The 27964-nt window shown below is 50.6% G+C and overlaps 1 protein-coding gene across 3 annotated transcripts; it reads right to left on the reverse strand.

Annotated features, from left to right (window-relative positions):
- Positions 1–1287: 1287 nt before the first annotated feature.
- Positions 1288–27221, reverse strand: LOC144671787 (eukaryotic translation initiation factor 5A-1-like). Of its 3 annotated transcripts, none has more exons than XM_078533825.1 (6): positions 27111–27221; positions 9969–10162; positions 6799–6903; positions 6546–6677; positions 4042–4115; positions 1288–2873 (listed from the first exon to the last, which is right to left on the reverse strand). In XM_078533825.1, exons 2-5 carry the CDS (start codon positions 10137–10139, stop codon positions 4053–4055), a joined length of 471 nt encoding a protein of 156 aa, XP_078389951.1. In that variant the 5' UTR covers positions 10140–10162; positions 27111–27221; the 3' UTR covers positions 1288–2873; positions 4042–4052. The 3 variants fall into 3 exon arrangements, with proteins under 3 accessions (XP_078389951.1, XP_078389953.1, XP_078389952.1); XM_078533827.1 differs by having other exon boundaries at positions 4027–4115; XM_078533826.1 differs by having other exon boundaries at positions 27072–27112.
- Between the last annotated feature and the right edge of the window lie 743 nt (positions 27222–27964).

Consider the following 27964-nt stretch of genomic DNA (forward strand, 5'->3'; position numbering starts at 1 on the left):
CAAAGAAAAGCTGTTCCCATTGGCTGATGGTACAAGGACTCAGATTTAAGGTTATGGCGGTGCTGTGAGGAAGAGCATTTTTTACACAGCAAGTGGATTGCTTTGCAGAGCCATCAATGGCTTGATGGGCTGAATAACCTCCTCCTGTGCTGAAAATAACTATGACCTGGTGCACTGTAGCATCGGTGTATACCGTATACAACATGCACACACCAAGGCTCCCTTAACAGCAACTTCCAAAACCTTAAAACCTTAACCTTTACTGTCTAGAAAAACCAAGGGCAGCAGACACATGGGAACACCATCACCACCTGGAGGGTCCCCTCCAAGTCCCTCACCATCCTGACTTGGAAATATATCGCCGTTCCTTCAGTCACTGGGTCAAAATCCAGGAACCCCCTCCCTAACCAGCGTCTCTAGTGGAACAGTAGTGCAACTACAGTGCAACATATTTACATTTCTGTCCAGCACACATTAGCATTTATGTTCCACCCAAGCCTTCTCCCAAGTAACCAAATCTTTTCTCACCTTCCCTCAAATCTAGCGATACTATTCACCTCGACCACTCCCTGTGGGAGCGAGTTCCACATTCTCCCCATTCTCTGGGTAAAGGAGTTTCTCCTGAATTCCCCGTTGCGTTTATTAGTGAAAAGTCTTATACTGATGACCCCTAATTTTGCTCTTCCTCAAGTGGAAACATCCTGTTTCACTCTGAACCTTTTGTCACTTTAAAAGACCTCGATTAGAGAGCAGGCCAAGTGATGACGCAAGAGAACATTCTGGTCTGTGTGGGTTTGGTCCATTGGTGAAAGGGAGAATGCAAACTGGACAGGAGGTGGGATCTCTGGAGGATGTCTCTCGCCTGCTAGTGTGAAAACCCAAATGCTTACATGCAGAAATGAAGCAGCGTTGATAAGTAACTCTTTGTAAGGTTAACTTTATTTTGAACTGGTTTGCATTTAGTTACTCAGAGTAATGAAAGACCCTCTCCGCCCCACCCTCCAAAACATGAACAGATGGAATTAGGTGTTGTGAGTGACAAAGCGATAAGTTTACAACCAAGAGGGCAGCCGCCACTGCCCGTCAAGTCTGAGTAGCCACTTAAGTGTGGTCGGAACCAGCCACAACCTACAGGAAAATTAGGCAGCTTTGCAGGCACCTGAGTGCTTGGCAGCTGTCTTCATTCACACACACACACGCAAATGAAGCTATTCATTCACACGGCAGAGTCCACACACAAAACAATTCATTCACACAAAGCCGTTCACAGGCAAACACAGCACCAAATTCCAAGGCATAACAGAACTTGTGTTTATTTTTAAAACGCAGTGGATTCAAGCTGTGTGGGTGTACACACACATACTGAGTTACCTAATGGCTTGCAAGGTTCATTTCAAATTTAAAATGGGGATTTGTATCAAGAGCAAAGCAAAGCCTGTGGGTTTTTTTTGGGACAAAGCAATACAATTAAGACAAGGTTCACAGCGCCATGTCCGGTGGCTCAGTTCCCCTTTAGATAGGACAGTGTTCCCCCCTGCCCCCATCCCCACCAACTGTGCTCTGAAGGTTTACAAGGTGGGAGATGGGGTTGGGGGGGTGGTGGGGTGTGTGGGCAGATGCAGGAGGTGGGGGGGGATGTGGGGTGAGGAAAAAAGGCCAAACTTCTCCCTTCTTCCAAAGGATTGGAGGGCTGGGGGAACAGGGGCCCCAGCAACAAGTCTCCAAGCATCCACTCAAAATTCACGCCGGTCAATCTTGTCCCGGGTTAAAGTGTGTGTGATGAGGTTGGGAGGGGGGGGGGGGGTGGGGTTGCTCAGAGCCAGGTCCACCTCTTCTCTGCCAGCAAAACTCAATCTCCGTTCAGCATGGGACAGGGAGGAGAGATTAAAAGTTACCCTTCAAAAGTGGTACAATAAGTCAGTGCTGAACAGCCAGAGAGAAAAGAAAGAGAGAGAGACACACACTTCACCAGTGCTTATAAAAGTGGCATTGCCCTGTAAGAAGACAATCTTTCCTGCTCTTCAAATTCAGACTCTCCCCACCTCAATGAAGGAAATCCAGCCTGAAGCCTCGGAGCTCCCCAATCCCCCCACATCACCCACCACCACCCTCCCCCTACACACTGGCTGATGGCTTAAACAGGTAAAGGCAGACAGAATTCCACAGCACAGGAGCAACACAGACTTTATTTCAGCCGCACTGCTGCCCAATTACCATTCAAACCAAAGAAGCACAGAGGGCATGCAGCTGCAGCACAGCTTCCGTTAAATGACCCACATCCCCCCCACCCCCCCTGCAAGAGACAGGCGAGCAAACCAAGTGAGACAGCTGAGATCATTCCCTCGTACAACCAACAAAGAGGGTAACTAACTCCCGTGGCCACATACACAACCATACAGAATGAAGGCAGAGCTGAAGAGCTGAGAACAGGAAGCAAAAATGGAACAAAAAGCAAAGCCAACTTTCACCCCGACAATGTCTTCAGGAACAGTGACTGGGGAATGGTTCGTGACCTTGATTGGGGGGGGTTGGGGGGTGGGGCAGGGGCGAAAGAGGAAGGAGTTCATCGCTTTAATGTGTTGCCCTTCTTGGAGCTGGAACGCCGATTGATCTCGTCGAGTCTCTCAGGAGCACTGGGGAAGGCCTGGGGTCCAGAGTAAAAGCCGTCGGTTTGTAGTCGTGTGGTGGGTTTTTATTTTGCCAGGGTTTCTGAAATAAAGTTAGTGTTCGCTCGCAAATTTTTTTTGTTTTTTTTTGGTTTTTGATTAAATTATACTTCTGTCGTTTTTTTTCATTGAAATAAAATGTCTCTCAATCCCAAAGCGCACTTTTAGCTCACAGGCCTGGGCTTTTTTTAAACCAGAAGCTGTATCCTGAAAAACACAAGACAGATCGCAATCAGTATCAAAACACAAGACGGATCGCAAACAGTATCAAAACACAAGACCGATCGCAATCAATATCAAACACAAGACCGATCGCAATCAGTATCAAACACAAGACCGATCGCAATCAGTATCAAACACAAGACAGATCGCAATCAGTATCAAACACACAAGACGGATCGCAATCAGTATCAAACACAAGACAGATCGCAATCAGTATCAAACACAAGACGGATCGCAATCAGTATCAAACACACAAGACAGATCGCAATCAGTATCAAACACAAGACAGATTGCAATCAGTATCAAACACAAGACAGATCGCAATCAGTATCAAACACAAGACAGATCGCAATCAGTATCAAACACAAGACAGATCGCAATCAGTATCAAACACAAGACAGATCGCAATCAGTATCAAAACACAAGACAGATCGCAATCAGTATCAAAACACAAGACAGATCGCAATCAGTATCAAAACACAAGACAGATCGCAATCAGTATCAAAACACAAGACAGATCGCAATCAGTATCAAAACACAAGACAGATCGCAATCAGTATCAAACACAGAAAACAGGATCAAAAAACTATCCGACAGCAAGAAATCTGAACGGCCTTGGTTTAATGTTTTGGGAGGGGTTTTTAAGTGATTCTACAGGAAAAGGGTTTGCATTTCTATAGCATCTTTCACAGCCAATGAAGTGCTTTTGAAATGGTCACAGGTCAATTAGCACACAGCAATGCAAAATGACTCAGATCATTTCCGCCCCCCTGCCAAAAAAGTGCTGGTTGAGGGATAAGTGTTTGCCCCAGGACACCAGTGTAAACTCTGTCCTCCCTGTCTCTGCTCCAAGATAGCAGCTACTGAATCCTTAACATCCTCCTGAGGGGGTAGACAGGTTTAAAAATAAAACAAGGACTTGGAGTGATGCCTGCCTCCAAGTATCTCCCAATTTAAAATTCAGCACGTCAGGTCAAACGTGATGCCCTCCACAGGCAACTAGCCTGAAACCACACAAATCGTGGGGAGGCAGGAATGGACACAAGGTGGCTGCACCTGGAAGAGTTAGGAGCACCTAGCAGGGTTAAGAGGCAGGGGTTGCCGTCCACTGGGTTAGCGGTGATGCTTAGTGAGATACCCTGTCAGTACTGACCTATGTCGCAGTTACTTGCTCATCACCTTGGCAGCAATAGCAGATTCTTCATTCATAGCGCTGAGTACAGTGATCTGGGGGAAAAAAGTGTTGAATGGAGGTTAAGCACAAGGATAGACAACAGCCCGTTCAATAATGTAAAATGCTGTAGCTCTCTTAATTATTCATATTCCACATCAGTTAAAAGCAGCAAGCTGATGCATTCACATAAACCAGAGTTCAACATTTAACATGGCTCTCCTCGAACTGCTGCTAGTTTTTTACAATTCGTTTTTGGGACATGGGCATCACTAGCTGGGCCAGCATTTATTGCCCATCCCCAATTACCCTTGAGAAGGTGGCGGTGAGCTGCCTTCTTGAACCGCTGCAGTCAGTGTGGTGTAGGTACACCCACAGTGCTGTTAGGGAGGGAGTTCCAGGATTTTGACCCAGCGACAGTGAAGGAACGGTGATATATTTCTAAGTCAGGATGGTGAGTGGCTTGGAGGGGAACTTCCGGGTGGTGATGTTCCCATGTGTCTGCTGCCCTTGTCCTTCTAGATGGTAGTGGTCGTGGGTTTGGAAGTTGCTGTCTAAGGATCCTTGGTGAATTCCTGCAGTGCATCTTGTAGATGGTACACACGCTGCTACTGTGCGTCGGTGGTGGAGGGACTGAGTGTTTGTGGATGTGGTGCCAGTCAAGTGGGCTGCTTTGTCCTGGATGGTGTTGAGCTTCTTGAGTGTTGTTGGAGCTGCACTCATCCAGGCAAGTGGGGAGTGTTCCATCACACTCCTGACTTGTGTCTTGTAGATAGTGGACAGACTTTGGGGACTCAGGAGGTGAGTTACTCGTCGCAGGATTCCCAGCCTCTGACCTGCTCTTGTGGCCACAGTATTTATATGGCTGGTCCTAGTTCAGTTTCTGGTCAATGGTAACCCTCAGGATGTTGATAGTGGGGGATTCAGTGACAGTAATGCCATTGATTGTCAAGGGGCGATGGTTGGATTCTCTCTTGTTGGAGATGGTCATTGCTGCCTTGATGTCAAGGGCAGTCACTCTCACCTCACCTCGGGAGTTCAGCTCTTTTGTCCATGTTTGAACCAAGGCTGTAATGAGGTCAGGAGCTGGGTGACCCTGGCGGAACCCAAACCGAGTGTCAGTGAGCAGATTATTGCTATGCAAGTGCCACTTGATGGCACTGTTGATGACCCCTTCCATTACTTTACTGATGATCAAGAGTAGACTGATGGGGCGGTAATTGGCCGGGTTAGATTTGTCCTGCTTTTTGTGTACAGGACATACCTGGGCAATTTTCCACATAGCCGGGTAGATGCCAGTGTTGTAGCTGTACTGGAACAGCTTGGCTAGCGGCGCGGCAAGTTCTGGAGCACAAGTCTTCAGTACTATTGCTGGAATATCGTCAGGGCCCATAGCCTTTACAGTATCCAGTGCCTTCAGCCATTTCTTGATATCACGTGGAGTAAATGGAATTAGCTGAAGATTGGCATCTGTGATGCTGGGGACACCCGGTGGAGGCCGAGATGGATCATCCACTCGGGGCTTCTGGCTGAAGTTTGTAGCAAATGCTTCAGCCTTATCTTTTACACTGATGTTCTGGGCTCCCCCATCATTGAGGGTGGGGATATTTGTGGAGCACCCTCCTGCAGTGAGTTGTTTAATTGTCCACCACCATTCAGGAGTGGATGGCACGGACCCCCTGGGGCCCGGCCCCCTGACCGTGAGCCTCCCAGCTGCAGGCCCTGGGATATCAGCCTGAATTTGTATGCTCGAACCTCTGGAGTGAGACTTGAGCCCACAACTTGACTCAGGCTAGAGCACTGATTGACTGGGGCACGTCTGGAAAAGTGACCAATGGTTGCAACAATAGGAACGAGGGTTTTGTAGATATTTACTTGCAGAGACAGGTTACTCAGTCCTTTCTGAGGGATCTGTTTGAGGACAGCCCTCCAACATTTGCAATGAGTGCTGCAAATTGTTCAACTGTGGAAGGTACCAATTGCCAAGCCCATCTCTGTATTTATTCATCATACAACACAGGAGGGAGCCATCCAGCTCATTGCGTCTGTGCTGCTGAAATCATCCCATTCCCTTCCTGCTCTATTCACAGAGGGAAGGTGCAATTTTTGCAATTTCTCCCCCAACAAATTTTATCCATTGCAACGATATCAGCGTCCATCACTGTTCCAGGAAACATATTCCAGACCGCAACCCCACAAAGAGCAGTTCATTGGCTTTTCCCTAACCTGGGTGCACCAGGAATAACGTGAGTTGTACTCCAGGGCTGTCCATTAAAGCAGCAGAGGCTGCAAATCAAAGCCCTCCACTTCACCATTACACATTAGTTATTGTTTTAATTAAAAATCACCTCTCTACCTGCCCAGTGCTGAGAATGAACAGATGCAAGCCACTCTGCCCTTCCAAATGGACAAGCAACTGGCACTGGGCAGGAATCCAGACAGGAGGGGAGGGAAGGCAGGACTAGAGGTTGAGAAGGAATACTGACCACTGTCTCCTCGCCAGCATTGTAACGCTGCTCTATGTCCTTCCCCAGCTCCGAATCAGGCAGCTTCAGGTCATCACGCACCTCCCCACTATCACCCAGGAGAGACAGGTAGCCATCCAGAATGCCAATCAGCTGGAAGAGAGCGGCACAGACAAAAAGCAAGTTAGCACAGCACATCAGTCTCATTTCCCACCTACAAAGTACAACACACACCTCCCAGACCTCGCCCACCCCCGATCTCGCAGGCAAGTACCTGGTAGTCAGATCTTCTGATGTTGGGCACATCCATGTTGTGGGTGGAAGGGCAGATGTCCTCATACTTTTTGCCGGTGAATAGGTCAATGCCCACCAAGTGAACCTAGTAGCAACACAGCAGGTATGGTAAGAAATCTGGCAGAAGTGCAGTTAGGCAGGTTAACTTTTACACACAGCACTTTCCATTATGAATACAGAAGTATAGAAATTTAGAACAGAGAAGCTACGAAGTGTTGTGCAGCATTGGAAAATTAAATGTACAATGTCAACATCTTTCCTTAGCATTTTACTTCAATTCAGAGTTGGAGCGAAGGGGTCAAGTCTCAGGCCCACAACTGCCCTCCAACAGCAGCTGGAAGCAGCCTCAGCTCAGGCAGAAAGAGAAAGGGAGATGAGGGGCAGGGACCAAGGCAGAGATAGAGAGGGGGAAGAAAAAGAACAGAGGGAGTTAGAGAGAGAAAGAAAAAGACCGAGCCTGGCTCCTGAGGAGCACTGGTATCCACCCAAACCCTTTCCAACAGGGATCAGCCAATAACAATCAGGATGGTGGTGGTGATTTGGGATGTTTTACAGGGAGGGGGGCAATGATGATGTCGTCACTTCCCTTACACGTGTGGAGCATCATCAGCCCACGACCGAGATCAGTTAACGCTGAACAGGGCCGTGAGTGGAACCAGGACCAGGAGGAATATGGCAAGTACTTCACCAAGGAGAATGACATTTTAAACTAGAGGAGAGGATTGTAACCGACAGGTCAGAGAATGGTGCTGATATAGGAGACACTGGGAGTTCTGCACCATGTGACTGGCCTGAAGGCAGCCGGTGCAGTGCACTACAAACTCTATGGGTTGCAGCTGCCGGGAGGAGCCAGAGCTGTTCCTCAACATTAGGCTGTTGCTCACCACCTGGGGTGCATCAGGAGGAGGCATTGAGCGTTTAACAGAGAATTGAAGGGGGAGGGGGGGCGCCAAAAACTGAGCAACAGGGTGCAATCTGTTACTAAACCCCGCACAGCCAAACAGGGTGCAATCTGCTAAACCCTGCACAGCCAAACAGGGTGCAATCTGCTAAACCCTGCACAGCCAAACAGGGTGCAATCTGCTAAACCCCGCACAGCCAAACAGGGTGCAATCTGCTAAACCCCGCACAGCCAAACAGGGTGCAATCTGCTAAACCCCGCACAGCCAAACAGGGTGCAATCTGCTAAACCCCGCACAGCCAAACAGGGTGCAATCTGCTAAACCCTGCACAGCCAAACAGGGTGCAATCTGCTAAACCCTGCACAGCCAAACAGGGTGCAATCTGCTAAACCCTGCACAGCCAAACAGGGTGCAATCTGCTAAACCCTGCACAGCCAAACAGGGTGCAATCTGCTAAACCCTGCACAGCCAAACAGGGTGCAATCTGCTAAACCCTGCACAGCCAAACAGGGTGCAATCTGCTAAACCCTGCACAGCCAAACAGGGTGCAATCTGCTAAACCCTGCACAGCCAAACAGAGTGCAATCTGTTACTAAACCCTGCACAGCCAAACAGGGTGCAATCTGTTACTAAACCCTGCACAGCCAAACAGGGTGCAATCTGCTCACTAAACCCCGCACAGCCAAACAGGGTGCAATCTGCTAAACCCTGCACAGCCAAACAGGGTGCAATCTGCTCACTAAACCCTGCACAGCCAAACAGGGTGCAATCTGCTAAATCCTGCACAGCCAAACAGGGTGCAATCTGCTTACTAAACCCTGCACAGCCAAACAGGGTGCAATCTGCTTACTAAACCCTGCACAGCCAAACAGGGTGCAATCTGCTTACTAAACCCCGCACAGCCAAACAGGGTGCAATCTGCTCACTAACCCCCGCACAGCCAAACAGGGTGCAATTTGCTTACTAAACCCTGCACAGCCAAACAGGGTGCAATCTGCTTACTAAACCCCGCACAGCCAAACAGGGTGCAATCTGCTTACTAAACCCCGCACAGCCAAACAGGGTGCAATCTGCTTACTAAACCCCGCACAGCCAAACAGGGTGCAATCTGTTACTAAACCCTGCACAGCCAAACAGGGTGCAATCTGCTTACTAAACCCTGCACAGCCAAACAGGGTGCAATCTGCTTACTAAACCCCGCACAGCCAAACAGGGTGCAATCTGCTTACTAAACCCCGCACAGCCAAACAGGGTGCAATCTGCTTACTAAACCCCGCACAGCCAAACAGGGTGCAATCTGTTACTAAACCCTGCACAGCCAAACAGGGTGCAATCTGCTTACTAAACCCCGCACAGCCAAACAGGGTGCAATCTGCTTACTAAACCCTGCACAGCCAAACAGGGTGCAATCTGCTTACTAAACCCTGCACAGCCAAACAGGGTGCAATCTGCTTACTAAACCCTGCACAGCCAAACAGGGTGCAATCTGCTTACTAAACCCTGCACAGCCAAACGGGCAGCCTGGGAAGTACAGCAAAGGCCTCCTCCCATGTTAAATGCAGTGAGGGCACGTCTACAAAGAAACTTAAAGGGGATTGTGCATTAAAGATTCGAACCACATTCAGCCAAGTTTGAATGGTGGGATGGAGTGACTTCAAGAGGCTCTCTGAAAGGGAAAGCACTGCCTGCAACAGTGATAGCATGAGGCACTTCAGGGAAACCTTCCAAATATCTGACACGGAGCCACATAAGGGTAAAATAGGAGATGACTAGCAACTCGGTCAAGTGGTGAATTGTAACGATTAAAGGGGGGAGGGGATGGAGGCGGAGAGAGAGAGAGAGAGATGGGGGGGTGAGGAGGAGGGCGGAGAGTGAGAGAGAGAGACAGACATACACATGGATAAGCAGGGAGGGAATTCCAGAGCTCAGGGCCCAGGCAGCAGAAGACATGACCGCTAATGGTGAAACGATGGAAACTGGTGGATGTTCATGCCAGACCAGAATTAGAGAAGTGCAAAAGTCCCAGAGGAATGCGGGAAGTTACATGAATCAGGAGTGGGTTGATTCCATGCAGCGATGTAGAGTATTTGAAAATGTAACCATTCCTGCAGCAGAAGTTAAGGTAGATGGGCTATCACTTGCTGAGAGCAAGGACAGTTTAGGAACGAGCTCAAATTCACAGGAGGCCAGCGAATGGCGAGAGAAACTGGGAGGGAGAGCAGGATCAGCACTGCCTTCCTGCCCTTACCTTGGCGTGACCATGCTTGCCAGTCTTGGAAGTTGACATGTCCACAATCTTGCACGGGCGCCCTTTCAGCACCACAAAGCCGTTTTTACGCAGTGCAGAGCATTGCATGGGGTAGGTGGTTGAAGCCCCAGAGTGGCCAGTCTCAAAATCCACATCGGCAGGATCTGCCATCTTTTAACGTGGGTTGTGTGGTACTGCAACACAGGAGGCAAAGACAGAGAGTGAGATCCACACATCAACCAAAAACACACCTCACCTCCCAGTGTGAAACAGACCAAATCACCACCGCCCCCTCCCCGTAAAACATCCCAAATCACCACCTCCCCTCCCTGTAAAACATCCCAAATCACCACCTCCCCTCCCCGTAAAACATCCCAAATCACCACCTCCCCTCCCTGTAAAACATCCCAAATCACCACCTCCCCTCCCTGTAAAACATCCCAAATCACCACCTCCCCTCCCTGTAAAACATCCCAAATCACCACCTCCCCCTCCCTGTAAAACATCCCAAATCACCACCTCCCCCTCCCTGTAAAACATCCCAAATCACCACCTCCCCTCCCTGTAAAACATCCCAAATCACCACCTCCCCCTCCCTGTAAAACATCCAAAATCACCACCTCGCCCTCCCTGTAAAACATCCCAAATCACCACCTCCCCTCCCCGTAAAACATCGCAAATCACCACCGCCCCCTCCCCGTAAAACATCGCAAATCACCACCACCCCCTCCCCGTAAAACATCCCAAATCACCACCGCCCCCTCCCTGTAAAACATCCCAAATCACCACCTCCCCTCCCCGTAAAACATCGCAAATCACCACCTCCCCTCCCCGTAAAACATCCCAAATCACCACCTCCCCCTCCCTGTAAAAGATCCAAAATCACCACCTCCCCCTCCCTGTAAAACATCCCAAATCACCACCACCCCCTCCCCGTAAAACATCCCAAATCACCACCTCCCCTCCCCCTCCCTGTAAAACATCCCAAATCACCACCTCCCCTCCCTGTAAAACATCCCAAATCACCACCACCCCCTCCCCGTAAAACATCCCAAATCACCACCTCCCCTCCCCCTCCCTGTAAAACATCCCAAATCACCACCTCCCCTCCCTGTAAAACATCCCAAATCACCACCACCCCCTCCCCGTAAAACATCCCAAATCACCACCACCCCCTCCCCGTAAAACATCCCAAATCACCACCTCCCCTCCCCCTCCCTGTAAAACATCCCAAATCACCACCTCCCCTCCCTGTAAAACATCCCAAATCACCACCACCCCCTCCCCGTAAAACATCCCAAATCACCACCACCCCCTCCCCGTAAAACATCCCAAATCACCACCTCCCCTCCCCCTCCCTGTAAAACATCCCAAATCACCACCTCCCCCTCCCTGTAAAACATCCAAAATCACCACCTCCCCCTCCCTGTAAAACATCCCAAATCACCACCTCCCCTCTCCGTAAAACATCGCAAATCACCACCTCCCCTCCCCCTCCCCGTAAAACATCCCAAATCACCACCGCCCCCTCCCCCTCCCCGTAAAACATCCCAAATCACCACCTCCCCCTCCCCGTAAAACATCGCAAATCACCACCTCCCCCTCCCCCTCCCCGTAAAACATCGCAAATCACCACCGCCCCCTCCCCCTCCCCGTAAAACATCCCAAATCACCACCGCCCCCTCCCCCTCCCCGTAAAACATCGCAAATCACCACCTCCCCCTCCCCCTCCCCGTAAAACATCGCAAATCACCACCTCCCCCTCCCCCTCCCCGTAAAACATCCCAAATCACCACCGCCCCCTCCCCCTCCCCGTAAAACATCCCAAATCACCACCGCCCCCTCCCCCTCCCCGTAAAACATCCCAAATCACCACCGCCCCCTCCCCCTCCCCGTAAAACATCCCAAATCACCACCGCCCCCTCCCCGTAAAACATCCCAAATCACCACCTCCCCCTCCCTGTAAAACATCCCAACTCACCACCTCCCCCTCCCTGTAAAACATCCCAACTCACCACCGCCCCCTCCCTGTAAAACATCCCAAATCACCACCTCCCCTCCCCGTAAAACATCGCAAATCACCACCTCCCCCTCCCCCTCCCTGTAAAACATCCCAAATCACCACCGCCCCCTCCCTGTAAAACATCCCAAATCACCACCTCCCCTCCCCGTAAAACATCGCAAATCACCACCTCCCCCTCCCCCTCCCCGTAAAACATCGCAAATCACCACCGCCCCCTCCCCCTCCCTGTAAAACATCCCAAATCACCACCACCCCCTCCCTGTAAAACATCCCAAATCACCACCTCCCCCTCCCTGTAAAACATCCCAAATCACCACCTCCCCTCCCCGTAAAACATCCCAAATCACCACCTCCCCCTCCCTGTAAAACATCCCAAATCACCACCACCCCCTCCCTGTAAAACATCCCAAATCACCACCGCCCCCTCCCCCTCCCTGTAAAACATCCCAAATCACCACCTCCCCTCCCCGTAAAACATCCCAAATCACCACCTCCCCCTCCCTGTAAAACATCCCAAATCACCACCGCCCCCTCCCCCTCCCCGTAAAACATCCCAAATCACCACCTCCCCCTCCCCGTAAAACATCCCAAATCACCACCTCCCCCTCCCCGTAAAACATCCCAAATCACCACCTCCCCTCCCCGTAAAACATCCCAAATCACCACCTCCCCCTCCCCGTAAAACATCCCAAATCACCACCTCCCCTCCCCCTCCCTGTAAAACATCCCAAATCACCACCTCCCCCTCCCCGTAAAACATCCCAAATCACCACCTCCCCTCCCCGTAAAACATCCCAAATCACCACCTCCCCTCCCCGTAAAACATCCCAAATCACCACCTCCCCCTCCCCGTAAAACATCCCAAATCACCACCTCCCCTCCCCCTCCCTGTAAAACATCCCAAATCACCACCTCCCCCTCCCCGTAAAACATCCCAAATCACCACCTCCCCTCCCCCTCCCCGTAAAACATCCCAAATCACCACCGCCCCCTCCCTGTAAAACATCCCAAATCACCACCTCCCCTCCCCCTCCCTGTAAAACATCCCAAATCACCACCGCCCCCTCCCTGTAAAACATCCCAAATCACCACCTCCCCCTCCCCCTCCCTGTAAAACATCCCAAATCACCACCGCCCCCTCCCTGTAAAACATCCCAAATCACCACCGCCCCCTCCCTGTAAAACATCCCAAATCACCACCGCCCCCTCCCCCTCCCTGTAAAACATCCCAAATCACCACCTCCCCTCTCCGTAAAACATCCCAAATCACCACCTCCCCCTCCCTGTAAAACATCCCAAATCACCACCGCCCCCTCCCCGAAAACATCCCAAATCACCACCACCCCCTCCCCGTAAAACATCCCAAATCACCACCACCCCCTCCCCGTAAAACATCCCAAATCACCACCGCCCCCTCCCCCTCCCCGTAAAACAGCCCAAATCACCACCGCCCCCTCCCTGTAAAACATCCCAAATCACCACCGCCCCCTCCCCCTCCCCGTAAAACATCCCAAATCACCACCTCCCCCTCCCCCTCCCCGTAAAACATCGCAAATCACCACCGCCCCCTCCCCCTCCCTGTAAAACATCCCAAATCACCACCACCCCCTCCCCCTCCCTGTAAAACATCCCAAATCACCACCGCCCCCTCCCCGAAAAACATCCCAAATCACCACCGCCCCCTCCCCCTCCCTGTAAAACATCCCAAATCACCACCGCCCCCTCCCCGAAAAACATCCCAAATCACCACCGCCCCCTCCCCGTAAAACATCCCAAATCACCACCACCCCCTCCCCCTCCCCGTAAAACAGCCCAAATCACCACCGCCCCCTCCCCGAAAAACATCCCAAATCACCACCGCCCCCTCCCCGAAAAACATCCCAAATCACCACCACCCCCTCCCCGTAAAACATCCCAAATCACCACCTCCCCCTCCCCGTAAAACATCCCAAATCACCACCTCCCCTCCCCGTAAAACATCGCAAATCACCACCGCCCCCTCCCACTCCCTGTAAAACATCCCAAATCACCACCGCCCCCTCCCACTCCCTGTAAAACATCCCAAATCACCACCTCCCCCTCCCCCTCCCTGTAAAACATCCCAAATCACCACCGCCCCCTCCCCGTAAAACATCCCAAATCACCACCACCCCCTCCCCGTAAAACATCGCAAATCACCACCTCCCCTCCCCGTAAAACACCCCAAATCACCACCTCCCCCTCCCTGTAAAACATCCCAAATCACCACCGCCCCCTCCCCGTAAAACATCCCAAATCACCACCGCCCCCTCCCCGTAAAACATCCCAAATCACCCCCTCCCCTCCCCGTAAAACAGCCCAAATCACCACCGCCCCCTCCCCGTAAAACATCCCAAATCACCCCCTCCCCTCCCTGTAAAACATCCCAAATCACCACCACCCCCTCCCCCTCCCCGTAAAACAGCCCAAATCACCACCGCCCCCTCCCTGTAAAACATCCCAAATCACCATCGTCCCCGCCCTGTAAAACAGCCCAAATTGAAATTGGCAGGTATGATGTGGTGGGCATCATGGAGACATGGCTGCAAGGGGATCAGGACTGGGAGCTAAATATCCAAGGATATGCATCCTATCGAAAAGATAGGCAGGTTTGCAGAGGGGGTGGTGTTGCTTTGTTAGTAAGAAATGAAATTAAATCGATAGCAAGAAATGATGTAGGGTCAGATGATGTAGAATCTGTGTGGGTAGAGTTGAGGAACCACAAAGGTAAAAAAACCATAATGGGAGTTATGTACAGGCCTCCGAACAGTAGTCAGGATGTGGGGCACAAGATACACCAGGATATAGAAAAGGCGTGTCAGAAAGGCAAGGTTACAGTGATCATGGGGGATTTCAATATGTAGGTAGACTGGGAAAATCAGGTTGGTAGTGGATCCCAAGAAAAGGAATTTGTGGAATGTCTACGAGATGGCTTTTTGGAGCAGCTTGTGGTGGAGCCCACTAGGGAACAGGCAATTCTAGATTTAGTGATGTGTAATGAGGCAGATTTGATAAGGGGGCTTAAGGTGAAGGAACCCTTAGGAGGAAGTGACCATAATATGATAGAATTTACCCTGCAATTTGAGAGGAAAAAGCTGGAATCAGATGCAACGGTATTACAGTTGAATAAAGGCAACTGCAGAGGCATGAGGGAGGAGCTGGCCAGAATTGACTGGGAGATGAGCCTAGCAGGAAAGACAGTGGAACAGCAATGGCAGGAGTTTCTGGGAGTAATTTGGGAGACACAGCAAAAATTCATCCCTAAGAAGAAGAAGCATACTAAAGGGAGGACGAGGCAACCATGGCTGACAAGGAAAGTCAGGGACAGCATAAAAGCTAAAGAGAAAGCATACAATGCGGTGAAGAGCAGTGGGAAACCAGGAGATTGGGAAGCCTACAAAGACCAACAGAGGACAACTAAAAAAGAAATAAGGAGGGAGAAGATTAAATATGAGGGTAAACTAGCCAGTAATATAAAAGAAGATTGCAAGAGTTTTTTTAGATGTATAAAGGCTGAGAGGGGCAAAAGTGGACATTGGGTCGCTGGAAAATGACACTAGAGAAGTAGTAGTGGGGAACAAAGAAATGGCAGAGGAACTGAATAGTTACTTTGCATCAGTCTTCACAGTGGAAGACACGAGTGACATCCCCAAAATTCAAGAGAGTCAGGGGGGCAGAGGTGAGTATGGTGACCATTACCAAGGAGAAGGTGCTAGGAAAACTGAAAGGTCTGAAGGTGGATAAATCACCTGGACCAGATGGATTACACCCCAGAGTTCTGAAGGAGATAGCTGAAGAGATAGTGGAGGCGTTAGTGACGATGTTTCAGGAATCACTGGAGTCAGGGAGGGTCCCAGAGGACCGGAAAATCGCTAATGTAACCCCCCTGTTTAAGAAGGGATTGAAGCAAAAGACGGGAAATTACAGGCCGATTAGCCTGACCTCGGTCGTTGGTAAGATTTTAGAGTCCATTATTAAGGATAAGATTTCAGAATACTTGGAAGTGCATGGTAAAATCGGGCAAAGTCAGCATGGTTTCATCAAGGGGAGGTTATGCCTGACAAATCTGTTAGAATTCTTTGAGGAGGTAATGAGTAGGTTAGACAAAGGAGAGCCAATGGATGTTATCTACTTGGATTTCCAGAAGGCCTTTGACAAGGTGCCGCACAGGAGGCTGCTCAGTAAGATAAGAGCCCATGGTGTTAGAGGCAAGGTACTAACATGGATAGAAGATTGGCTGTCTGGCAGGAGACAGGGAGTGGGGATCAGGGGGTCCTTCTCAGGATGACGGCCAGTGACTAGTGGAGTTCCATAGGGGTCAGTGTTGGGACCACAACTTTTCACTTTATACATTAATGATCTAGATGAAGGAACTGAGGGCATCCTGGCTAAGTTTGCAGATGATACAAAGACAGGTGAAGGGACAGGTAGTATTGATGAGGCGGGGAGGCTGCAAAAGGATTTGGACAGGTTAGGAGAATGGGCAAAGAAGTGGCAGATGAAATATAACGTGGGGAAGTGTGAGGTCATGCACTTTGGTAGGAAGAATAGAGGCAGGACTATTTTCTAAATGGGGAGAGAATTCAGAAGTCTGGAGTGCAAAGGGACTTGGGAGTCCTAGTCCAGGATTCTCTTAAGGTTAACTTGCAGGTTGAGTCAGTAGTTAGGAAGGCAAATGCAATGTTGGCATTTATTTCGAGAGGACTAGAATATAAAAGCAGGGATGTGCTGCTGAGGCTTTATAAGGCTCTGGTCAGAACACATTTACAATATTGTGAGCAATTTTGGGCCCCGTATCTCAGGAAGGATGTGCTGGCCCTGGAGAGGGTCCAGAGGAGGTTCACGAGAATGATCCCAGGAATGAAAGGCTTAACATATCAGGAACGTTTGAGGACTCTGGGTCTATACTCAATGGAGTTTAGGAGGATGAGGGGGGATCTGATTGAAACTTACAGAATACCGAAAGGCCTGGATAGAGTGGACGTGGGGAAGATGTTTCTATTGGTAGGAGAGACTCGGACCCGAGGGCACAGCCTCAGAGTAAAGGGAAGACCTTTTAGAACACAGATGAGGAGAAACTTCTTTAGCCAGAGGGTGGTGAATCTATGGAATTCATTGCCACAGAAGGCTGTGGAGGCCAGGTCATTGAGTGTATTTAAGACCGAGATAGATAGGTTCTTGATTGGTAAGGGGATCAAAGGTTACGGGGAGAAGGCGGGAGAAAGGGGTTGAGAAACTTATCAGCCATGATTGAATGGCGGAGCAGACTCGATTGGCCGAATGGCCTAATTTCTGCTCCTATGCCTTATGGTCTTATCACCAGCGCACCCTCCCCCTCCCTGTAAAACATCCCAAATCACCACCGCCCCCTCCCTCTCCCTGTAAAACATCCCAAATCACCACCGCCCCCTCCCTGTAAAACATCTCAAATCACCACCGCCCCCTCCCCGTAAAACATCCCAAATCACCACCGCCCCCTCCCTGTAAAACATCCCAAATCACCACCGCCCCCTCCCCCTCCCTGTAAAACATCTCAAATCACCACCGCCCCCTCCCCGTAAAACATCCCAAATCACCACCTCCCCTCCCTGTAAAACATCCCAAATCACCACCGCCCCCTCCCTGTAAAACATCCCAAATCACCACCGCCCCCTCCCTGTAAAACATCCCAAATCACCACCGCCCCCTCCCCCTCCCTGTAAAACATCCCAAATCACCACTGCCCCCTCCCACTCCCCGTAAAACATCCCAAATCACCACCGCCCCCTCCCCCTCCCTGTAAAACATCCCAAATCACCACCGCCCCCTCCCTGTAAAACATCCCAAATCACCACCGCCCCCTCCCCCTCCCTGTAAAACATCCCAAATCACCACCGCCCCCTCCCTGTAAAACATCCCAAATCACCACCGCCCCCTTCCCCTCCCTGTAAAACATCCCAAATCACCACCGCCCCCTTCCCCTCCCTGTAAAACATCCCAAATCACCACCGCCCCCTTCCCCTCCCTGTAAAACATCCCAAATCACCACCGCCCCCTCCCTGTAAAACATCCCAAATCACCACCACCCCCTCCCCCTCCCTGTAAAACATCCCAAATCACCACCTCCCACTCCCTGTAAAACATCCCAAATCACCACCGCCCCCTCCCTGTAAACAGTCCAAATCTCTACAATTTGCTAAGTCGCACTCCCCAGGTGATTGAGATTCTTCCCAGTTGTTCGTTCCCTTCCAATTCTTGATTCACAGCTATTTCGGGAATGTTACTTGAATGCTCTATACTGAAGACCGATGCTCAATACCTGTTCAATTCATCTCCTTATTTTCCATTAACTTCCCAGTCGCATTTTCTATAGGACCAACGTTCATTTTTAGATTCTATAGCAACTCTTACTATCTGTCTTATTTCTAGTTAGCTTCCTTTCGTACAGTAATTTTTCCCTCCTTATTAATCTATTCTGTTTTGTCTTTTACATTCTGTCCAATCTGCTGACCTGTCACCCATCTTCGCTCAGTTATATACTTATTTTTAAAAGCCTGATACAACCTTTAAGCTGTTTTTTTAGTTAATCACGGAGGTGGGTCCTCCCCTTGGAATTTCCCCTTGTTGGAACGCATTGATTTTGTGTATTCTGAAATGTTCCCCTGAACTATCTGCCACACCATTACCTCAGCTCAATAATACCAAGAACAGTGGGACAACCTGGCCACTTTGACAGCACGAAAACTATATTCCCAACATGCCAACGATCAGCTCCGCACCTCCAAAAGTACCAACAGCCCAACCATCCCTCAACACCAAGAGCAAGTGCTCATTTTATGAGACTTCATTTGGGAAAGCAGTCAGAATGGGGCACGAGGGCAAACGAAGCCCATTCCAAATGTGAGCGAACCAAGATATTGGAGCAGGGAACCAGCAAGGTAGAAGCTAACAGAGCAGTCATCTCACCACAGCCTTACAGCTAACTCAGGCTATGTTTCAACAGGCTCCCTGGAATCTTATTCCAAAAGCCTTGAGAACTGCGAGGAAAATCCCACCCGTTAACAAGCACTTTTCCAAGAACTTTACAAACTCCGCTATTTTAAGTTGTTTCAATCATAAACAATTTTTCGTGACGAGTCATCAATTCTTTTTCAGAATTGTGATCGGCTCAGTTCAGCTCAGCAAGCTGTGTTTATATAGTGCCCAGTAAAACATCAAGCTGCTCCACAGCAATGTTATCAGGCAAAAACTGGCACCGGGACAAAGGGATAGGTGATCAAGAGTTGGGCCAAAGAGGTAGGTTTGAAGGAAAGGAGCGGAGAGAGAGAGAGACAGAGTTGGGGGGGTGGGGGGGAGCAGAGAAGTTTGGGGAGGGAATTTCAGAGCTTCAGGCCCAGGCAGCTCAAAGTCCTCTTATTCTCAAACAAGCCAGATTTTAACCGTTAAACTCCCAAGACCCAAATCACCTTCATTACACTCTCCTTCAAACAATCTCTACCAAACTCCTCACTGCGCCCTTTCCCTCAAGGATCTCTTTCCACTAACTGGGTTACAGAAATGCCAGGAAATTGCCAAGGTCCACTCCGAGAAGCCTTCCAAACTGCTGATCTTGAACTCCGCCAGCTCAGGCTGCTTTGCATCTTCAGTTCTAGCACACTGTCTCTTGTAGTTAAGACGGAATACTGTACCACAAGCGAAACTCTAAAGTCTCAAAATGCATAACCGCTGCACATTTTCAATGACAACTGAAACCAATCCCCAGGAACTGTATCTCAGCTTGGGGTTCAATGGGTTGTACTCTCTCCCTAGTCAGAAGACTGTGGATTCAAGTTCCCCTCCAAACACAATCCAGGCCAACACTTCCAGTGCTATCAGTGAGGGGGTGTCAAAGGCCCTGTCTTCAGCAAGATGTTAAACCCAGGCCCCGCCTGCCATCTCGGGTGGACTGAAAGATCCTATTCCCACTATTCAAAGAAAGAGTAGGGGAGTTTATCCTGGTGCCCCGGCCCGAGAACTTTTAACGAACATAACTGAGGCTTTTAAGGTTATACAGAGAAACCACTTCCTTTTCTGGGACAGCTCAGAACCATCAAATGTGAGCCAGAGCGTTTGGGGGAAGGAGGGGTGGAATGTCAGGAAGCTCTTCCTCAGACAAAGCGGAGTGGAAATCTGGAACTCTCTCCCCACCAAAAAGCTGTCAAGGCTGGAGGTCAATTGGAAATTTTGTTCTATTAAGGGACATGGAACCCAAAGCGGTAAATGGAGTCATGATACAGGTCAGCCAGGTTCTAACTGAATAGTGCAACAGGTTCCAGGGATTGAATGACCGCCTGTTCCAACATCAGCAAAAGAGATGATCTGAACACAATAGGAGCTGTGGACTATATGGCTTCTCAAGCTGCTCCGCTATTCAATCATCACGACTGCTCCTTGACTTCCAATTCTCTCTCTGTTGTTATTATACCCTGTTATTATTATACATATTATATGTTATTCTTGATTATTTGATACACCAGAAAGCTGAATGGAGGAGGGTTGGACAATCTCTATCCCAGGGGACTGCCAAAGATCCAAAACCCTCAGTGAAGAAATTCCTCCTCATCTCAGACCTAAATGATCCGCCCCTTATCCTGAGACTTTTTGGCAACTCAAGGGGGTGGGCAGGAAAATGGAGCTGAAACTCAAAATCAGCCATGAATGGTATCCAAGACGCAGCAGGCTCGAGGGGCCGAATGGTCTCATCCTGCTCCTATTGCTTGCGTTTTTGCCGTTTGTTGGAGCTTGCTGTGCACAAATTGGATGTTTTGCTTTCTACATTACAACTAGACTCCAAGCTTGTGAAAGGCATTACAGGAACGCAAAATCTTTCTCTCTATTAGAACAGAAAGTTAAACTAGCTCCCACTACAGCAGTGAATAATTGGATTGCAAATTACAGCAGCGAGCCTGACTGATAACATGGGGGTCATTTTTGAGAATCTGAATCGCACGGTTTAATAACAGGAATTGGCCATCACAGACCTTTGAACATCAGTCATACAAAGAACAAAGAAAAGTACAGCACAGGAACAGGCCCTTCGGCCCTCCAAGCCTGCGCCGATCACATTGCCTGTCAACTAAAACATTTTGCACTTCCGGGGTCCGTATCCCTCTATTCCCATCCTATTCATGGATTTGTCAAGCTGCCTCTTAAACACCACTATCGTACCTGCTTCCACCACCTCCTCTGGCAGCAAATTCCAGACACTCACTACCCTCTGCGTAAAAAACTTGCCCCGCACATCTCCTCTATAGTTTTCTCCTCTCACCTTAAATCTATGTCCCCTAGTAATTGACTCTTCCACCCTGGGAAAAAGCTTCTGACTATCTACTCTGTCCATGCCACTCATAATTTTGTAAACTTCTATCAAGTCGCCCCTCAATCTCCGTCGCTCTCGTGAGAACAATCCGAGTTTCTCCAACCTCCCCTCATAGCTAATAACCTCCAGACCAGGCAGCATCCTGGTAAACCTCCTCTGCACCCTCTCCAACGCCTCCATATCCTTCTGGTAATGTGGTGACCAGAACTGCACGCAATATTCCAAGTGTGGCCTAACCAAGGTTCTATACAGCTGCAGCATGACATCCCAGTTTTTATACTCAATACCCCTGCCAATGAAGGCAAGCATGCCATATGCCTTCCTGACTACCTTATCCACCTGCGTTGCCACTTTCAGTGACCTGTGGACCTGTACACCCAGATCCCTCTGCCCGTCAATGCACTTAAGGGTTCTGCCATTTACTGTATAATTCCTACCTGTATTAGACCTTCCAAAATGCATTACCTCGCATTTGTCCGGATTAAACTCCATCTGCCATTTCTCTGCCCAAGTCTCCAACCGATCTATATCCCGTTGTATCTTTTGACAATCCTCTTCACTATCTGCAACTCCTCTAACCTTCGTGTCATCTGCAAACTTACTAATTAGCCCAGTTACATTTTCCTCCAAATCATTTGCGTATACTACAAACAGCAAAGGTCCCAGCACTGATCCCTGCGGAACTCCACTAGTCACAGCTCTCCATTCAGAAAAGCACCCTTCCACTGCTACCCTCTGTCTTCCATGACCAAGGCAATTCTGTATCCATCTTGCCAGCTCACCTCTGATCCTGTGCGACTTTACCTTCTGTACCAGTCTGCCATGAGGGACCTTGTCAAAGGCATTGGAGATGGAACTGAAGGGCCCCATTTCCACTTTGATAATAGTCCACATGCCTTGGATTTGGAAAGGTTGTGGGTTCTAGCCTCTACTCCAGAGGCCAAGGGAGAAGCTGCATTGTTTAACTGCTCTCAGCTGGAGCAGCTGCTCAGGCCATGGTTCATGACCCCGGAGCCCCATTCACAAGCAGAGAGTCTGACTCCAGCACCCTGACCAACTTCAGCCCTCAGGAGCAATAAGAGAATTGATCTCACTGCTGTCTGTGGAAGCTCACAATGGACAGGAATCCTTCCAGTTTGTGTGAAGTACTTCAAAGCATTTAAAAGCGAATAGGGCTTGATACATTGAATTCCACAGAACTTACAAGAGCATTCAAAACGCTTTATGCATGTTCCACACTAGCCTCCTCCCTCATCTTCTCTTCATCTCCTCCTTTCTCCCTCATGTGTTTATCCAGCTTTCCCCTTAAATGTATCGATACTGTTCACCTCAACCACTCCCTGTGGGAGTGAGTTCCACATTCTCCCCCCCCTCTGGGTAAAGGAGTTTCTCCTGAATTCCCTGTTGGGTTTATTAGTGACTGTCTTATACTGATGGCCCCGAGTTCTGATCCCCCCCCACAAGCAGAAACATCCTCTATACATTGACACTATCAAACCTTGACATAATTTTGAAGATCTCTGCCTGGTCACCTCTGAGACTTGGGGAAAAGAGCCCCAGCCTGTTCCACCCTGATAGCTTTAACCTGGCAGTTCTGCATCAACCTTCTCATCGTTTTGCACTTTCTCCAGTGTCTCTAATCCTCCCATTTTAGATTTAAACACCTGTAACTCTGCAGTTCCACCACTAAACAATGCACCAAAGGGTGAGGTTTAACTGGGTCCATTTTCCATGTCTAAAGTCCCAACATAGTGGTACATTTTCACAGCGGAAGTGCCAATGTGTTTGAAATTCACACCAAAAATTCCAAACTAGGTTCTGAATCCAAACTTCTTATCGAGACACAAAAACGGCTGCACCTCCCATAACCTCAATGTCCTAAAGTCTTTCAGAGCTAATCTGACTTTTGGAATAAAGGAAACACCCACCAACTGGCACACAGCAAGTTCCCACAAACAGCAAAACGATGATGAACAGCTAAAGTTTTTGTAATGTTGGTTGAGGGTTAAATATTGCACCAGGGAGAACCCCCTGCTCCTCTTCCAATAGTGGACACTGGATCTTATACACTGACCGCAGGGGACAGACAGGCAGGCCCCAAGTTTAATGACTCATCCAAAAGATGCCCCCTACCCTGCACCCCCCCACCGACAATGGATCAACTCACCCACCCTCCCTCCGCACTGGCCCTCCCGGACGGAGCACCCCACCCTGCCTCTGTACCCCCCTCCCACAACGGATCAACTCACCCACCCTCCCTCCCTCCGCACCCACCCTCCCTCCGCACCCACCCTCCCTCCTTCCACACCGGCCCTCCCGGACGGAGCACCCCACTCACCCTCCCGGACGGAGAACCCCACCCTGCCTCTGTACCACCCCCCCAACGGATCAACTCACCCTCCCTCCCTCCGCACCGGCCCTCCTTGAAGGGGCAGCCCTCCCTCCCTCCAGACCAGCCCTCCTCGAAGGGGCAGCCCTCCCTCCCTCCAGACCGGCCCTCCTTGAAGGGGCAGCCCTCCCTCCCTCCGCACCGGCCCTGTACAGTGGCGCCTCTCACTGCACTGGGAGTGTCAGCCTGCGCTGTGGACTCAGGCCTCTGGAGGTGTTAATGAGCCCTGATCTGTTGAAACAGCGGCACAAGTGCTAAAGCCTGAGCCATGGCTGGGAGCATTTTAGACGAACATGGCGATGTACTGGTGAGTACAGGTCTGTCACTGAGGGTAGCAGCAATTTGAGAGCACAGGACAAAGGTTCAGATGCAATGCATTCAAACCCCACAGAGCTGCATCCCATGCATCACAGACATATTCCAACGCCTGGACCGTTAAAGGCTCTCAAGCCCCCAATTTATTCACCAGGGCCCATAAGGGAGGGACATGTTCCTTCGACTTGTGTATTGCACACTGCTCAATGCCCGATAATGTAAGTGAGCAACGTCACTCTGCTGCAAACCTGAAGGACAGCCTCGCATGGTCAGTAAATACAGGTCTGTCAGCATCAACCACAGCGCAGAAACTACTCAAAAAAATTCACACAAGTGTAGCATGCTGCTCAGCAAACATGGGCTTCAGTAACATCACTGTCAAAGGTAATCCCAGTCACACAATTGCTGCTGCCTTGTTAACACAAAGCAGCCTGAACCGTGAACGCCAAGAGGCACTCCTTCCATTACAGCTGAATGAGATCAGATGCACCATTCCCTTCAGCCAGTCTGCCCGATACACACACAAGCATTAAGGCAGCAGGGAGCACCCATTCCAGCCACTTCTGCCTCTTTACTGGCCCGGTACCCAAGATTTCACCAAGTGCTCTCTACCCCAAGCATCTCTCTCAGCTTTCCCCAGCACTGCGTCCACTCCTGCTAAATACCCCTGGATATACCACCACCGCCCCATACCTCAGTACTGACCACCCGAAGGGGTGGCCCAGATACCCGACACCTGATTTATCCCAACGCTAGAGATAAGATTCCCTTCCTTTCCCCATCCACACAGATGAACTCCCTCCCACCCCCAGGCAAAATGGACTCCCTATTCCTCCTGCCCATTCTCACACTCCTGTGAGATACCACCCCACCCCCACCAAAACAGGTACTGATTAAGCTCCCGGTACAGACAGCCTAACCCTGCTCAGCAGCCACCCCAAACCCACCGCCATAAAGTCTCTCACCCATGCCCCCCCACCTCCTGGACCAAACCCCACCCGCTGTCCTCCCTCTAACCTCGGGTAAATACCTCTCCTAACCTCCACTAGTCCCACCACAGAATAAACTCTCCTTCGGGATTCAGGGATGAGTCTGTAACCCCCTCACTACCCAATCCAGGTGGGACACCCCATCTCCCCAAGGCTAAACTCTCAACACCAGCAGCAAACAGCCATAATCTGCCCACTATCTCCACCAAATTAAACATTCCCCTTTCAGATTCAGATCCTGCACCCTTCTCACACCCTACCCTACCACTCCCTTTGGAATTACTACTCCCCTCTCCACAGGATTACTGCCCTCTCTCTCTGGGGTTATTACATCCCCCCTTGGGTTATTACATCCTACCTCCCCTCTCTCTCTGCGGTTATTACATCTCCCCTTCTCTCTCCCTCTGCGGTTATTACATCTCCCCTTCCCTCTCCCTCTGCGGTTATTACATCTCCCCTTCCCTCTCCCTCTGCGGTTATTACATCTCCCCTTCCCTCTCCCTTTGTGGTTATTACATCTCCCCTTCCCTCTCTCTCTGCGCTTATTACATCTCCCCTTCCCTCTCCCTCTGCGGTTATTACATCTCCCCTTCCCTCTCCCTCTGCGGTTATTACATCTCCCCTTCCCTCTCCCTCTGCGGTTATTACATCTCCCCTTCCCTCTCCCTCTGCGGTTATTACATCTCCCCTTCCCTCTCCATCTGCGGTTATTACATCTCCCCTTCCCTCTCTGCGGTTATTACATTCCCCTTCCCTCTCTCTCTGCGGTTATTACATTCCCCTTCCCTCTCTCTCTGCGGTTATTACATTCCCCTTCCCTCTCTCTCTGCGGTTATTACATCTCCCCTTCCCTCTCTCTCTGCGGTTATTACATCTCCCCTTCCCCCTCTCTCTGCGGTTATTACATTCCCCTTCCCCCTCTCTCTGCGGTTATTACATTCCCCTTCCCTCTCTCTCTGCGGTTATTACATCTCCCCTTCCCCCTCTCTCTGCGGTTATTACATTCCCCTTCCCTCTCTCTCTGCGGTTATTACATCTCCCCTCCCCAGTTGTTACATTCCCCCTCCCCCCTCTCTCTGGGAGTTATTACATTCCCCCCTCTCTCTCACCGGGGTTATTACACCCCCCTTCTCTCTATCACCTGGTTTATTACATCCCCCCTCACTCTCTGGGGTTATTACATCCTCCCTCTCTCTCACACCTGGTTTATTACACCACCCCCTCTCTCTCACCGGGGTTATTACACCCCCCTCTCTCTCCCCGGGGTTATTACACCCCCCCCTCTCTCTCACCAGGGTTATTACAACCCCTCCTCTCTCTCACCGGGGTTATTACATCCCCCTCTCTCTCACCGGGGTTATTACATCCCTCTCTCTCACCGGGTTTATTACACCCCCCCTCTCTGGGGTTATTACATTCCCCCCCCCACTCTCTCTCACCGGGGTTATTACCCCCACCCTTTGCTTTCCAGGATTATTAGCTCTCCCAGGTTTGATCTAAGCCCCCCTCCCCCCCGTTTGATTTATCTGCTCTATTTACCCCCTTTACTCCTGTTTGATTTACCCTCTCCAGCCCAAATTACCCCCGATTTACCCTCCTTCCCGTTTGATTTACCCCCCCGATTTATTCCCCTCCCCCTCTCTTATTTACCCCCCTCCTCCCTGATTTACCCCCTCTCTTCCCCGTTAGATTTACCCCCCCTCCCCGTTAGATTTACCCTCCTCCCCCCCCCGATTTAGCCCCTCTCCTCCCCCTGTTAGATTTACCCCCCCCTCTCCTCCCCCCTCTCTGATTTACCCCCCCCTCTCCTCCCCCCTCTCTGATTTACCCCCCCCCCCGCCGCTCTCGGTGTCTCACACACCCTGAGCCCAATGGCGGCCGCGGCCTCTCTCTCCCTTTCTCCTTCCTGCGGCCTTGTTCTACTCCGACCTTCGGGTAAAACCTATAATCTGCCCTCCCCTCCTGTCCCCTAGTCCCCAGCCTTTGATTTCTGGCCCAACCACCCCGCTCGCCCTCCCCGCGGGGCCGTTACCGCGGCCTCTCCCGCCGCCGCCACATGGACGCCACTCACCGTCCGAGAGCCTGGCAGGAAAGGGCGGTGCTGCGCATGCGCTCGCCCGGCTGATAACCCGCCGCTGCGCATGCGCGGTGTCGGGTCCCGCCTCCTCTCCCAATGCGCAGGCGCCGTGGTCGCCGCCCTTGACACTGCGCCTGCGCCCCGTGCGGGGTGTGGGGAGGCGAAGGGCTATCCCTCAATGCGCTTGCGCCTGGATTCCGCCTCCCCTCCCCCACTGAGCACCACTGCGCACTGCGCTTGCGCGCGGGCTTTCCATCCCTGCCCCCACTTGGCTCCATGGCGCGCTGCGCCTGCGTGCGGGATTACCTTCTCCCTCCCCCACCCAACAGCATTGCGCACTGCGCCTGCGTGCGGGCTTCCCCTCCCCTCCCCCACCCGACATCATTGCGCACTGCGCCCGCTCGGGCCTGCGCTGTTGCGCAGGCGCAGGATTCTGCTGACTCTCAGGCTCAGAGCGGCCGGGGGAGGGGCAGGTGCGCCTCTTAAAGGGACCGCGCCCTCAATAGCATCATTTCTCCCAAGGAGACAACATTGCATTGTCAACGGAAAAAATAAGAGGAGGCAAAGGCAAGGCCAGTTTTCTTCAGCGAAACAATTTGAGGTAGAATATAAACCATGTTTTTATGGAATGGGGGAGCAGGCTAGAGTCTTAGGGGTCTGCAAGTTCTACCTCAAAAAGGCCCTTCAGCCCATCGAGTTGGTCAAACAAGTACCCAACTATTCTAATCCCATTTTCCAGCACTAGGCCCATAGCCTTGTACGCCACGGGCATCGCAAGTGCACATCCAAATACTTCTTAAATGTTATGAGGGTTTCTGCCTCTACCACCCTTTCAGGCAGAGTGTTCC

Source organism: Cetorhinus maximus, chromosome 34 (assembly GCF_964194155.1).
Source record: "Cetorhinus maximus chromosome 34, sCetMax3.hap1.1, whole genome shotgun sequence".
NCBI classification, from domain to species: Eukaryota; Metazoa; Chordata; class Chondrichthyes; order Lamniformes; family Cetorhinidae; genus Cetorhinus; species Cetorhinus maximus.

Bases quoted from the DNA above. Each gene is read 5' to 3' on its own strand.
- LOC144671787 (XM_078533825.1), bottom strand. From the start codon at position 10,139: ATGGCAGATCCTGCCGATGTGGATTTTGAGACTGGCCACTCTGGGGCT. The intron at 6,678-6,798 runs GTACTTGCCTGC...GCTCTCTTCCAG, and splicing joins TCAGAAGATCTGACTACCAG to CTGATTGGCATTCTGGATGG. The intron at 4,116-6,545 runs GTCAGTATTCCT...TTTTTCCCCCAG, and splicing joins ATGCTGGCGAGGAGACAGTG to ATCACTGTACTCAGCGCTAT.